The sequence below is a fragment of the Narcine bancroftii genome, chromosome 1 (assembly GCF_036971445.1).
Source record: "Narcine bancroftii isolate sNarBan1 chromosome 1, sNarBan1.hap1, whole genome shotgun sequence".
Taxonomy (NCBI): Eukaryota; Metazoa; Chordata; class Chondrichthyes; order Torpediniformes; family Narcinidae; genus Narcine; species Narcine bancroftii.
The window spans coordinates 41,744,290-41,758,401 of record NC_091469.1 but is presented as its reverse complement, the minus strand read 5'-3'; the positions used below and the strand labels follow the sequence as shown (position 1 = coordinate 41,758,401).

General features: G+C 41.2%; 1 protein-coding gene across 4 annotated transcripts in view; it reads right to left on the bottom strand.

Moving 5' to 3' along the window:
- The window catches only part of LOC138757445 (tetratricopeptide repeat protein 39B), a 182,885-nt gene that overhangs the window by 69,935 nt on the left and 98,838 nt on the right, over positions 1-14,112 (bottom strand). For all 4 annotated transcript variants that reach the window (XM_069924743.1, XM_069924748.1, XM_069924758.1 and 1 more), the window contains exons 4-5: positions 5,045-5,149; positions 1,383-1,514 (exon numbers count right to left, since the gene is read on the bottom strand). In XM_069924743.1, the coding sequence (XP_069780844.1) occupies positions 1,383-1,514; positions 5,045-5,149 (237 nt within the window). The remainder of the gene's footprint in view (positions 1-1,382; positions 1,515-5,044; positions 5,150-14,112) is intronic.

The window sequence follows — 14,112 nt, the reverse complement described above, 5'->3', positions numbered from 1 at the left end:
TAAGTTTATTAAAGGCAAAAAAAAACAAGGTAAAGAGTAACTCCTATTGAGGACAACAGGGGTCATCTATGTATAAAGCCAGAAGGTAAAGTAATGCTCCTAAATGAATTATTTTCATCAGTATTCACCATGGAAAGGATTTGGTAGTTGGAGAATTTTGAGCGTCTAAATCAAACCTAAATGAATAAATCTATGCAATAGTGGCCTTACAAAGAGAATATCTCCAGGATTGGATAAGATTTTTCCAGGCTGATTTGGGAGTCAAATCTCAAACTGAGATTTATTTAAACCCTCACTGATCACTTGAGGTTCCTGTTGACAAGTACACAGTCTATGTGGTCTCTGCTTTCAAGAAGGGCAGCCTGGTAATCGTAGAACCTATGAGCTAACATCAGTAACAGGGAAGTTATTTGATAATATGCTGAGAAACAGGATTAGTAATCACTTGGAACAACAAGGTCTAATCAGAAACAGCCAAAATGGCTTTATCAAAGGCAGGCTCTGTCTAGCTAATCTGACTAATGTTTTGAACAAAGTGCATCAATGAGTGAAGAGCAGTTTATGAGGTTTACATAGACCAGTCAGGCCTTTGACAAGGTCCCATGAGAGAGACTGGTCCCAAATTCCATAGGATTCAGAGCAATTTGACAAAATGGGTTAAAAAAAACCTTGGTAATAGGATACAGAGGGCTATAGCAGAGGGTAGTTTTAATGATGAGATTGATGCCTGTCGGTAGTAAGGCTCCTCAGAGTTCAGTGCTGGGTCCTTTGATGTTGGTAATACGTGAAAGATTTAGCTGTAGATGTAGGCAGCATCCTACAAAAATTGATGGAGTAATGGATAGTGTGGAGGTAGTCCATAGTTGGAGGGTTGACTATCTATAGTCCTTTCAATGTATATTCTTTACCCTATCAGAAAAGTGAACATGGGGACATATATTTAGGCAAATGGAGAAGAAATTCAGAGGAGATCTAAAGAGGGCCATATTCGCCCAGAAAGTGGCGGAGTACCTGGAATGTACTGCCAAAGAAAGGGATTTGAGTAGGGTTGATTCTAGATGAGCACTTGAATCGCTGAGTCACTGAAGGGTATAGGCCAAGAGGTGGGAAATGGGATTGGTTTGTTTTTTGCCCACTGTTGAGTGTGGATGTGTTGGACCAAATGGCCTATTTCCTGTTGTATGACTAGAATTATTTTCTGCTTCTTTGAAACTATTCTACCAGTGCAATTATGTAAATATGAGGCAAAAGAAAGCCCTTGGTTATATTAATAATGAACTATGATGGCACCCAATTAGAAGAGGTTGACTGTGATCTTAAATACTGCTTTCTGAAACAAATTACAATGCATTTGGTCTATTCATGACAGCTCCGAGACTTACTTCTGACAGGTTTGCAAAGCATCTTTCATTGTTCCAATGGCTGCAAGAATATCATGCTGTTCAAATGTCATGGCGGCTTGCATTGCATGCATGGTGCTATAACCAAGGGCATGGTACATGCTGTCTTTGGACCTGCATTCAAAACAATCAGCAGAATTAGAGAGCACTGAATTCCATGTCAACTGAACATCAAGCACTTTAATTCTTTTTTGATAAACTTCCCCTCTGGTTTCCATTCATTTCTTAGATTCAGATTGATGATGTTGAATTTGTCAATTCTGAGACAGCGATATCATATGTGTTCAATTTTCAAACATGGATCAATAGGCTGAAGAATAAGACTTGCAATAAAACACTAACATCAAACATCATCATCTCACTCCTCATATTTCTGATTTTCCATTTGACCCCTTTAAAAGAGTGTTTCAAAATTTTAAAGAGTAAGGCAGATATTTCTTTGCATGGTGTCCCATCCTACCTAAATTTTATTTAACATTTAAGTTAATCAAGTCAAATCTTGCGCCAGCAGTCCATACCAATCTCTTGCTTCACATATTGTAGCTTAAGCTGAAGTTGCCTCCATTGCGCTTATAATTGGGAGAGTTGGCATATGTAACACAATTATCCCAATTCTATAGATTATTATATAGCATCATAGAGTGTTGATACTTAAGGATAAAGGAGGGAACATGTGCCTGGAGGCAGAGGTGCTAAGGGAGGTCCTAAATGAATACCTAAATGTTCACTAGAGAGGGAGCTTGGACAATGTGAGGTCAGTATAGAACAAGCTAATTTATGTGCTAAAGCAAGTGGAGGTTAAGAAAGAGGACTTGCAGGATCTTCTTACACATATTTGGATTGATAAGACCCTGAAACCAGATGTGATATACCCCAGGTTACTGCAGGAAGCAAGGTAAGATTGTTGGGGGGCTATTGGAGGATTAGAGAATGGCAAACATAGTCCCCTTGTTTAAATAAGGTAAGAGGGAGAATCCTGAGAATTATAGACCAGTGAGTATTAAGATAGTGGTATGCAAACTATTGGAGAAGATTTTTATAAGGATTTAGAGAAGCATAATCTGCTCAGGAATAGTCAGCATGACTTTGTAAAGGGCAAAGAAAAACATGAGAATCTGAAGACACTGTGGTTGAAGTAAAAACATAAAGCTGGATAAACTTGTAAAAAATATTTAATTTAATTTTTTTTTAACAAAACATGGAGTCAATTACAAAGTTAAAAATACAAAATACATTCAATATTTACTTTGTGATGGTATTAACCCAATCCCCCCCCAACCCAACAAAAGGAGCCCAAAGAAAAAAATAAATGAATGAATGAAAGTATAGAAAAGCAAGAAAAAGATAAGAAGATAGCAAAGAAAGAAAAACTAATTGGATTCCTGAAAAGTGAACACACACTCCATGGATCACAAATTCATATTCTATTTAATTTTCTTTGGAGAAGATCAATGCTGGTCTCCAGGGATGGGAAGAACTCATCTAAAGATTTATGTCTGAATTTTGTAAATGTGGTTGCTAAATTTGTAAGAATATGTCAAAACTTATTTTTCAAGTTGTAGGTAATCTTCTCCAGGACAATACAATAATATGTCTCTGCATTCCAACGTACCTAGATGTGAATCACACTTCCATGCAACAGCTCTACATTTTCTGGCCACTGCTATGTAATTTTAATAAATTCTATTTGATATTTGGACAGTACAAATTTAGGTCTTACTCCAGTAATTTTCCTGATAAAAATAATTTTAGGTTTTGTGAAAATTGAGTTCCTGCAATCCGGGTTAAAAAATTTCCTAAAGCTTCCCAAAAAGGTCTTACTTTAGAACAAGACCAACTTGAATGTGAAAAAAGGTTCCTACCTTCTCACCACATCGAACTTGTTAAATTCTGTGGTATGAGATATAATTGATGCAAAAAAATTATATTGTACTAACATATATCAAACTATAGTTGCCAAATTTTTAGAAAAATTTTATATTTTTTCCTTAAATTATAGATAATTTTCTCCAAGGGAACACACCTCTGCATTTCCGCATTCCAACGCGCAATGTCCAAGTGAGAGTCAGATTTCCAGGTAACCGCTATGCATTTCCTGGCCACGACCAATGTGATCATCATATTTCCCAATAGGAACAGCTCTGGGTCCTGTGGGAATTCTTTACCTATGATCTTTTTCTAGGGCTTGGCCGAGTTCACAATGCCACATCTAAAGCATTGGTCTGAAATTTCTGGTTTAGCCTTATTCAATTTTTGTGGTGTCAAATATAGCTGGTGGAGAAAGTTATACTGCACCAGTCTATACTGTGCATTAATAATTGCTGTCATGCTGTTCCGACACAGATCTGACCAGCACCGCTCATCAATCTGCCCAGCCTTTTGGGTAAAGAATTCTAAAAAATTCTTTAACCTCTCACCCCAGTCCTGAATGGCTGAGTTTGAGGCTGAGGGTCCTGGTTGTAGACATCCCTGGCAGTGGAAAAATTCTCCCTGTGTGTACCTTGGAACATATAATGGTAACGCACAGGGATAGGCCTTTCAGCCATATGTCTATGCTGAACATGATGTCCAAATCAAGTTAACGATACTGAAAAGTGCAGAGAAACAAGGGAATATTGCACTGCATGTCCAGATTCCTCAGATTACTGAAAGTTGCTATTAAGAAAGGACCAATCTTTGCAAAAGAAAAGGTCAGTAATCAAAGAGCACTGACTTAAAGTATGAGTAAAAAGACTAGTTGCTGCCTCAGAGCTCCCGCAAGGCAGGTTCAATCTTAATCTATGGAGCTGTATATGAGGAGCTCGCTTGCACATCTTCCCGATAACACAGTTTCCTCCAGATGCTCAAGTGTCCTCTTACATACCAAAGATACGTGGATTGTTAGATTAATTGGCCACTGTTAGATTGTTCCTGATACATAGGTTTGTTGGAGTTGAGGGGAATGTAGAATGAATAAAATGGGATCAATATATAGGATTGGTGTAAATGGATGCTTGATGGTATCCACAGATATAGAACATATGAACAAAACAAAAGGGAACAGTTCAGCCTTGACTAAATTATGAAAAAGCAACACCTCACACTTGCTCAAGTTCTATCTGCCATTCTTTGGACCATTTTCTCAGTTGAGCTAGATCCTCTTGTGTTCTTTATTTGTTTACACATATACGTAGTGTACAGTTTTTTTTGCACTACCAATGAGTGGCAATTCTGCCTCGCCTGCTGAAAAAGAATCTTAGGGTTATATGTGTATGTAGTAAATCTGAAATCTAACCTTCGCTGTCCACAATTTTTGTGGCATCTGCAAATTTACCATGCTATCTACACTGTTAATATAGATAACAAATAATAGTGGACTCAGCACCAATCTCTGTGACACAATATTTCAATCTGAATAACCACAGTCTATTACCACTCTCTGACACCTACCATCAAGCCAATTCTTATCCATTTGACTAGTTTGCCCTGGATCCCATACTATTTGACTAACTCACCACATGGGACCTCAGAGGCTTTGCTGAAGTCCAGCATAATAGGCTTCTGAAATGAAAGAAACACAGTCCAATCCCTACATAATCTCTTTGAGAGAAAATTTGTAACTCCCAATTAAAAATAATGTAATTTAACGTGAAATGATTTCTTACCAAGGGCGTAGCAAATCCAATGCTTCAGAAAATTTATTATTCAAAAATAAACTCAGTGCAATATTGCATTCATCCAGGGCACTTTTTAAATCCATCTGGGATGCCCTAATAAAATAAAGAACAATAATAAGTTCACAGTAAAGATAATTTGTTGTGCAAATAACATGATGACTAATAATATGACTAAACTTGAGTAAATGTGAAAAAAAATCCAGTAGTAAGACTTCCATTACAATCACTTTGACACTATCATGCAGAATTAAGGGCTCCCCAGAAATTACAAGCTCACAATTGTATCTTCTGAGGCTTCTAATCAAAAGTAACATAAATGCAAACACATGTGCACACTATACAACATGCATACACACCAACACACATTAAAGTTGCTATGAAGGATATCATTGCTAATATGTTAATATTGTTAAAAGAGGCAAAAGCTAAAGACCAAATTCAAAGATCTGTACTGTTCGCATCTTTTCTAAAATTTCCCCTTCCTTCCAATAGGACACTGCAAGGAATTTGTACGTTTTCCCTCTGGCAACATGGGTTTTCTCCAGGTGCTCTGGTTTCTTCCCACCATTCAAAATGTACCGGGGTTGAAAGTTAATTGGGTGTAATTGGGCAGCATGGGCTTGTGAGCCGAAAGAGCCTGTTAGCGTGCTGAATGTATAAATTTATATTTAAAATTTCCACGTAAAAGGATGTTATATGCATAACTGCCAACACTGTCTTCAACAGCTTGTTCAAACTGTTATTATTCAAATACAAAACTCAAAACAATTAGCATAAAGTTAATGAAATCTAACAAAGCTTTGAACAATCCCCCACTGAAACTATACTTGCAGCAAGGGTGGCAACATTCTTCTATTTTGCCTTCTTTCCCTTCGTTTTCAGTTTGGTATAATTGTTCATAGAATTCTCTAAAGTTTTCATTAATCTCCGTTGGATTATATGTGATTTGTTTGTCTTTTTTCCTTAATGCCAATACCATTTTCTTAGCTTGTTCTGTCTTAAGCTGCCATGCTAGAATTTTGTGCGTTTTTTCCCCTAGTTCATAATATTTCTGTTTTGTCTTCATTATATTCTTCTCCACCTTATATGTTTGTAGTGTTTCATATTTTATTTTTTTATCTGCCAATTCTCTTCTTTTATTGCTAATTCTTTTTCTATATTTACTATTTCCCTTTCCAACTGCTGTTTCCTGATTGTAGTCCTTCTTCATCTTGGTTACATAACTTATTATTTGCCCTCTAATGAATGCTTTCATTGCATCCCATAGTATAAACTTATCTTTCACTGATTCTGTATTTATTTCAAAGTACATTTTAATTTGTCTTTCAATGAATTCTCTAAAATCCTGCCTTTTAAGTAGCATGGAGTTTAATCTCTATCTATACATTCTTGGAGGGATGTCCTCTAACTCTATTGTCAATATCAAGGGTGAATGGTCCGATAATATTCTAGCTTTACATTGTTTTTCTTACTCTAACTTGCATACGAGCTGATAACAGAAATAGATCTATTCTTGAGTATGTTTTATGTCTACCCGAATAATATGAATATTCCTTTTCCTTTGGGTGTTGTTTCCTCCATATATCCAAAAGTTGCATTTCTTGCATCGATTTAATTATAAATTTGGTTACTTTGTTCTTTCTGTTAATTTTTTTCCCAGTTTTATACATGTTTGAATCCAAATTAACGTTGAAATCCCCTCCTATTAATATGTTCCCTTGCATTTCTGCTATCTTCAAAAAAATATCTTGCATAAACTTTTGATCTTCTTCGTTAGGTGAATATACATTGAGTAGATTCCAAAACTCCGAATATATCTTACATTTTATCATTACCAATCTCCCTGCTGGATCTATTATTTCCTCTTCTATTTTAATTGGTATATTTTTATTGATTAATATAGCTACTCCTCTTGCTTTTGAATTATACGACGCTGCTGTTACATGTCCTACTCAATCTCTCTTTAATTTCTTGCGCTCCAATTCAGTTAAATGTGTTTCTTGCACAAATGCTATATCAATTTTTTTCTTTTTTCAGTAAATTTAGCAGTTTCTTCCTTTTGATTTGGTTATGTATTCTGTTAATATTTAAAGTCATATAGTTCAACGTAGCCATTTCATACTTTGTTTATCTTCCCTTTCCGTTTCTCCATCATCACCTTTCCTTCTTATCCATTTCTGCTTTCTTGTTTTGAACACTTTATAAGACAACATTTCTAAAACATCAAACATTTTCCTTATTCTCCTATTTAAAACTTCTTTAATCCCATTCTCCCCTCCCCCTCCTGAGTTGCCCTTTATCCCTTGCCGGGCAACCACATCTCCCCTCTCCATTTGGATTTGCGAATTCACTCGCAAGCGTCAACTGATTTCGCAGTGACCGTAACTCCTCCCCACCCAGCCCCCCCGAAAAGATTTCAATTTTCATATAACAAAGGTCACTCTTTTAATTCCCTCCTTATTCCCTCTATTCCCTTTCATTCCCTTATTAATTCTTATCTATACTCTATATATTTTCCTCTAAATACGGATACACATATATACATACACACCCATATATATATATATATATACCCATATACACACATACATATAGTTCGTGGTCATTTTTACTCTCATTACATGTCTTCATCTCTCTGCTTGTTTTGTAGTTGTTCTGCAAATTTTCGTGCTTCCTCTGGATCCGAGAATAGTCTGTTTTGTTGTCCTGGAATAACTATTTTAAGTACCGCTGGGTACTATAACATAAATTTATATCCTTTTTTCCATAAGATCGTTTTTGCTGTATTGAACTCCTTCCTCTTCTTCAGGAGTTCAAAACTTATGTCTGGATAGAAAAAAAATTTTTGACCTTTGTATTCCAGTGGCTTTTTGTCTTCTCTTATTTTCTTCATTGCTTTCTCCAATATATTTTCTCTTGTTGTATATCTTAAAAATTTTACTAAAATGGATCTTGGTTTTTGCTGCGGTTGTGGTTTCGGGGCTAATGTTCTATGTGCCCTCTCGATTTCCATTTCTTCCTGTAATTCTGGTCTTCCTAGGACCCTGGGGATACAATCTTTTATATTCTTGCCTTCTTCATCTTCCTTAAGGCCCACTATCTTTATATTATTTCTTCTATTATAGTTTTCCATTATATCTATCTTCTGAGCTAACAGCTCATGTGTGTGCCTCTTTAACTTTTCTATTAGATTCTTCTAATTTCTCTTTTAAGTCCTCTACTTCCATTTCTACGATTATTTCTCATTTTTCCACATCCTCCAATGGCCAAGGAACTCAACCTCACCAATAATAAAAACAAGTGTGTGTTCCACACATCATGCATGGCCATCCTTAGCCATGCAACATGGCGCCATTGGTCCTGACCCCGAATGCATGTGCACCCTGATGGAACTCCCATTCCCTCACAGCCAAAAGACCCTGAAGAGGTGCCAGAGCTTCTTAAACAATGCCCAGTGGGTCCCCAATTACGTGGACATGACTTGGCCCCTGGCCCCTGTTGGTGGAAGCTTGGGCAGCCTTCACCCACATCATAGGAGACCGCCGAGGCCATGATACATGCCATAGATGAATCCACACCGTTGCAGTGAAGAACGATGCTTCCAACTTTGCCCTAGTCACCACCTTTAACCAAATGAGCCATGGCATTTTTCTCCCATATCCTCCCTAGCCCTGAAGTTCAGCACTCCTCTATCAGGAAGATGGCCCATGCAATCCTTGAGGCAGTGCAACATTGGAGGCACTATTTGGCCAGCAAACAATTTATTCTGTTGACTGACCATTGTGCAGTTGCTTTTATGTTTACTAATAAGCAGCAGGGTAAAATAAAAAATGATATAATTCTGAGGTGGAGAATAGAACTCTCCACCCATAACAATGACATCTTGTACTGGCCTAGGAAGCACAATGAGCCTTCAGATGCCCTATCCCATGGTACATGACAACCTCAGTCAGCCTGGGGACACTAGGTTTTTTTCCCACTTCGTCAAAGTCAGTAACCTTCCCCATTCCATTGATGATATCAGGACACTGACCAGAAACTGCCAAGTCTGTGCTGAGTGTAAACCACACTTCTAAGAAGCCTGATAGGTCACACCTGATCAAGGCCACCCACCCTTTTAAACACCTGAGCATGTATTTCAAGGAGTCCTTGCCCTCCTCTAACTGAAACCTGTACTTGCTCAACATCGCTGAGTACTCCAGATTTCCCTTTGCCATATCCAGCCCAGACATGACCACAGCCACAGTCATAAAGGCACTGTGCAGCATCTTTACCGTATTTTGGTACCTGAGCTACATCTACTGTGATCAGGGGCCCTCCTTCATGAGCCACAAATTGTATCAGTTGCTTTTGGCAAAGGGCATCGCCACTAGTAGAAACACCAGTCATAAGCCCCAGGGGAAAGGCCAGGTGGAACGGGAGAATGCCATCGTTTGGTAAGCAGTTCTCTAGCCTTGAAATCAAAAGGCCTACCCATCTCCTATATGCAGGAGGTCTTCCCCGAGGTGCTCCACACAATTAGATCCCTTCTGTGTACAGCCACTAACACTACGCCACATGAACGAATGTTTTTCTTCCGCAGGAAGTCAGCATCAGGGACAAAGCTACCATACTGGTTGACATCCCCAGGACCAGTTCTACTCTGGAGGCACGTACGTGGCCTTAAGACCGACCCACTGCTCGAGAAGGTCCACCTCCTCCATGCCAACCCCCAATATACCTATGTGGCATACCTGGATGAGCACAAAGACAGTCTCTGTCTGGGAACTGGCGTGCGCAGGAGATCCCGAGAACGCCACCGATCCAGTAAGACCTATCACCACCATTAACCACTACATACCCAGGCACCCTACCCCCGATCCATGCACCAGCTGCTCCAACCACCACGGATGACCCCCAGCACGCTGCCCCTCCCCAGTCTCCTGGTACACTTGAGGCAGTGCAACATTGGAGGCACTATCTGGCCAGCAAACAATTTATTCTGTTGACTGACCATTGTGCAGTTGCTTTTATGTTTACTAATAAGCAGCAGGGTAAAATAAAAAATGATATAATTCTGAGATGGAGAATAGAACTCTCCACCCATAACAATGACATCTTGTACTGGCCTAGGAAGCACAATGACCCTTCAGATGCCCTATCCTATGGTACATGACAACCTCAGTCAGCCTGCTCCAAATTGACCAGGAACCGGCAGCTGCATCGCAGCCAGCACCACGGAGGTCCCTGAGACAGAAGACCACCAGCCTAGCTGAACTTGTAATGGACACTAAACCCACTCCAACCCGCTGGCTTTCTTTTGAAAGCAGGGGTGAATGTGGTGCTACCACTGTGATGCTGTTATGCCATTAATACTGCATCTCCGTGTATGGCTGGCCTGCCTCCTCCCTGTAACTCATCCCCTGGGAATTCCCCAATAAAGGCGATTATGCTCAAGTCCCTTCTTCAGAACAAATCCTAGAATTGGACAGCATATGTCCAGTCTTATGGTAATAAAAACCTGTCGTCTAGTAACTCCAGTCTTTTGATGTTATTGATAGTGCATCTAAGTAATGTCCCAGAATGACATTAATTTCATGCTAAAATCATTTTATTTTAAATGCTTAGGTAAGTATAATAAAATTAATTAAAATAAACAGTCACTTCCATTTCACGATGAAATGAAGTGTCAGAAGCTGGTTTGAACAGAAAGTGGTGTGAATGCTTGGAATGTTGAATTCTGAGAGGTGCAAGAAAACAAGTTTCTTCCCCAAAAAAAGTGTAATCATTAGGATTTGCGGTCATCTTTGTGGAAGCTTTGCAAAGAGAAAAGCAGCTGTGAACACTGAAAAAAAATATATTTGGGGGCGGGGGGGGGGAACAAAAATCTCTGAAAGAAGGTCAGAGGAAAGCTCTCCTGAACACTTCTCTTACCTGGGCACAGTTCAGGGTCAGGTATCCAATGCAAAAGATCAGATGTGATCATTAGTTATCCAATGCTTTCGAATCTAAATTATGGCCATTGCTACAGTATTCTTCCAACCATCCCCCAACCTTCCTCTCCAGGATATTATGAAATCAGGGTGGAGTCTAGTTCTCAAATGACATCACAAGGTTGAGTGAAGAGCCAAAGTAATGGCACCTGCAGTGGATCTATTGCATCAACAGACAAATTGGAGTGGGTTAAGTTTGGTTGGGAGACAAGCTAATGTGAGCCATGATCAACCTCTTTAAGCAGATAATGAGTCATCAAGTGGTAATAGCTTTGAAGTCCCATTATTAAGTTTATCTTTGGCATTAGGCTGATAGTGGCTTCTGAAAGAAGGAGGAACTAAAGTATGTGGCAGACAGATTAAAGATGTTCATGAATACTCTTGCCAGCTGGTCTTGAATGGGTTCTCATTGATCCAGACAAAAAAAAAGTGTTTCCTGTTCCAATGAAGCAGTCGACACCCTCTCTCCCTCCCTTGCTCCCTTCCAATACATTCATCAACTACAAATTATTTCTGGCAAATATAATTGTCCCTTGACAACTCCTACAGATGCACTACTGAGAGTCTACAGTCAGGATTCAATACTGCATGGCACAGGAACTGCTCTACCCCAGCTTGCAAAAACTAAAGAGTTCTGAACACAGGTCAAATCATCACACAAATCTCCCTTCCCTCTAGCATCTCCATCTATACTTCCCAATGCCTTGGAAAAGTACATTAATCTCACCTTGGCCATACTCTTCTCCCTCCATGTGTTGGGAAGGGCAACACGGTTAGGGTAGCGGTTAGCTTGTCAATATTACAAGTCCATGACATGGGTTCAAATCCAACACTGTCTGAGAGGAGTTTGTATGTTCTCTCCACGTCTGCGTGGGTTTCATCTGCATGCTCCGATTTCCCCCAACCCTCCAAAGTGTATTGGGTTGTAGGTTAATTTGAGAGTAAATGGGCATCAAGTCCACGCTGCTGAAGATCCAGCTGCGCTGGATGGGTCACGTCTCCAGAATGGAGGACCATCGCCTTCCCAAGATCGTGTTATATGGCGAGCTCTCCACTGGCCACCGTGACAGAGGTGCACCAAAGAAAAGGTACAAGGACTGCCTAAAGAAATCTCTTGGTGCCTGCCACATTGACCACCGCCAGTGGGCTGATATCGCCTCAAACCGTGCATCTTGGCGCCTCACAGTTTGGCGGGCAGCAACCTCCTTTGAAGAAGACCGCAGAGCCCACCTCACTGACAAAAGGCAAAGGAGGAAAAACCCAACACCCAACCCCAACCAACCAATTTTCCCCTGCAGCCGCTGCAACCGTGTCTGCCTGTCCCGCATCGGACTTGTCAGCCACAAACGAGCCTGCAGCTGACGTGGACTTTTACCCCCTCCATAAATCTTCGTCCGCGAAGCCAAGCCAAAGAAGAAATGGGCAGCATGGGTTTAAATGTCTGGAATCGATTTATACATGCTGTAAATAAAATGTAAATATTCAAGAGTGTGAAATCAAGGACAGTTTCTTTCCCACAACTATTATACTTCCTGGGCAATGTGATGCATGTTGGCTCCCAAAAGAACTGCCCTACAACACCAGGGGCAACGGGCAGGTGGAAAGTAAAAACGGAGTAATCTGGAAGGCAGTCCTTCTGGCCCTGAGGTCAAAAGGCTGGTCTATCAATTATTGGTAAGAAGCCCTTCCTGAGGCTCTCCATGCCATACAGTCACTCTTGTGCATGGCTAGCAATCAGACCCCTCATGAATGCCTTTTCTCCTTTCCTAGGAAATTGGTGATTGGCGTCTCCCTGCCAGCATGTCTGACATCTCTGGGACCAGTACTCCTTTGCAAACAGATGAGGACTCACAAATCCCACCCTCTGGTCGAGCAAGTGCACCTCCTCCATTCAAATCCAAATTACACCTACGTCATGTACCCCAATGGACGTGAGGACACCATCTCAACCAGGGACCTGGCACCAGCAGGGGCCCAACCCTCTCAGCCCGGGCAACCTTGGCCCATCCAGGATCCCCCCGGGAGCTGACACCCTCCCTCCACCTCTCCAGAGGGCACCACCCCTCTCTGCCACACCCCGGACCCAGCCAACCCTCAGGCAGCCCATTCCCCTACCAACCATTGACCAGGAGCCTATCCTGCGACGGTTCCAAAGGTGCAAACGACCGCTGGACCGCCTGAACTTGTAGATACTATCTGACACCGAGAACATCACACCCCTCCCCTCCCCACCTCGAGGACTCATTGGGCAGTCTGTGGACTTTGCATCAGAATCATTTGCACAGCAGTGCTCACAGTTTATCATCGAATGGATGAGCTGGTGAGGACTATCCTGGTTGAGTGTGATCGATGCCAGTACTAGGTCATTGTCCAAGTCGCTGTTAGATCTGGACCAGTAAGCTGGTGCCCGTGATCCGGACTGGTAAGATGGCGGCCTCCATGGCACACACGTAGTACTGTTGCTCAGGGGAAGAAGTGACCCTGCCCAAGATGGCAGCCCCCCCCACTGCCACATGCGGCGCTACTAGGAAAGGGAGAAGGTCTGGACTTGAGGTATCCCTTCTTTCCACATCTTGCTTCCTTGGCTGGGAAACACTTCTGGTGGTGTTTCCTTTGGTCGCTGAAGTAGCACTTTGGATGCTCGGCAGCAGAAGAGAGCTCAGAGCGCCCCTGCATGGCATCAGCATGGGACCCTGTGTCCCAAGATGGCGATGCCTGCGTCCCCAACAAGGCAGCCGCATTGTCGGAGGAGAGTAAGTCCGTGTTACGGAGGGTTACATCCAACGTTTTGGATATTTCAAAGGCCCTCTGCAAGGTCAGCTCATCCTGTTCCAGCAGCTGCTGGTAAATAAAGACTGATCGGATGCCTGCTACATAAGCGTCCCGGATGATCTTATCCGTACAGACATCTGCAGTAACATCCCTGCAACCTCAACCTCACCCGAATTCATGCAGGACTCAAAAGTATTCTTTGAAGAGTGCACCAGATTGCTGCTTGCAAGTGGAAAGGAGATGCCTTGCATCGACCTCATTCGTCCTAGGTCTGTTCTGGTTTTAGAGCTTGTTCATTGCCTCTTCATACAT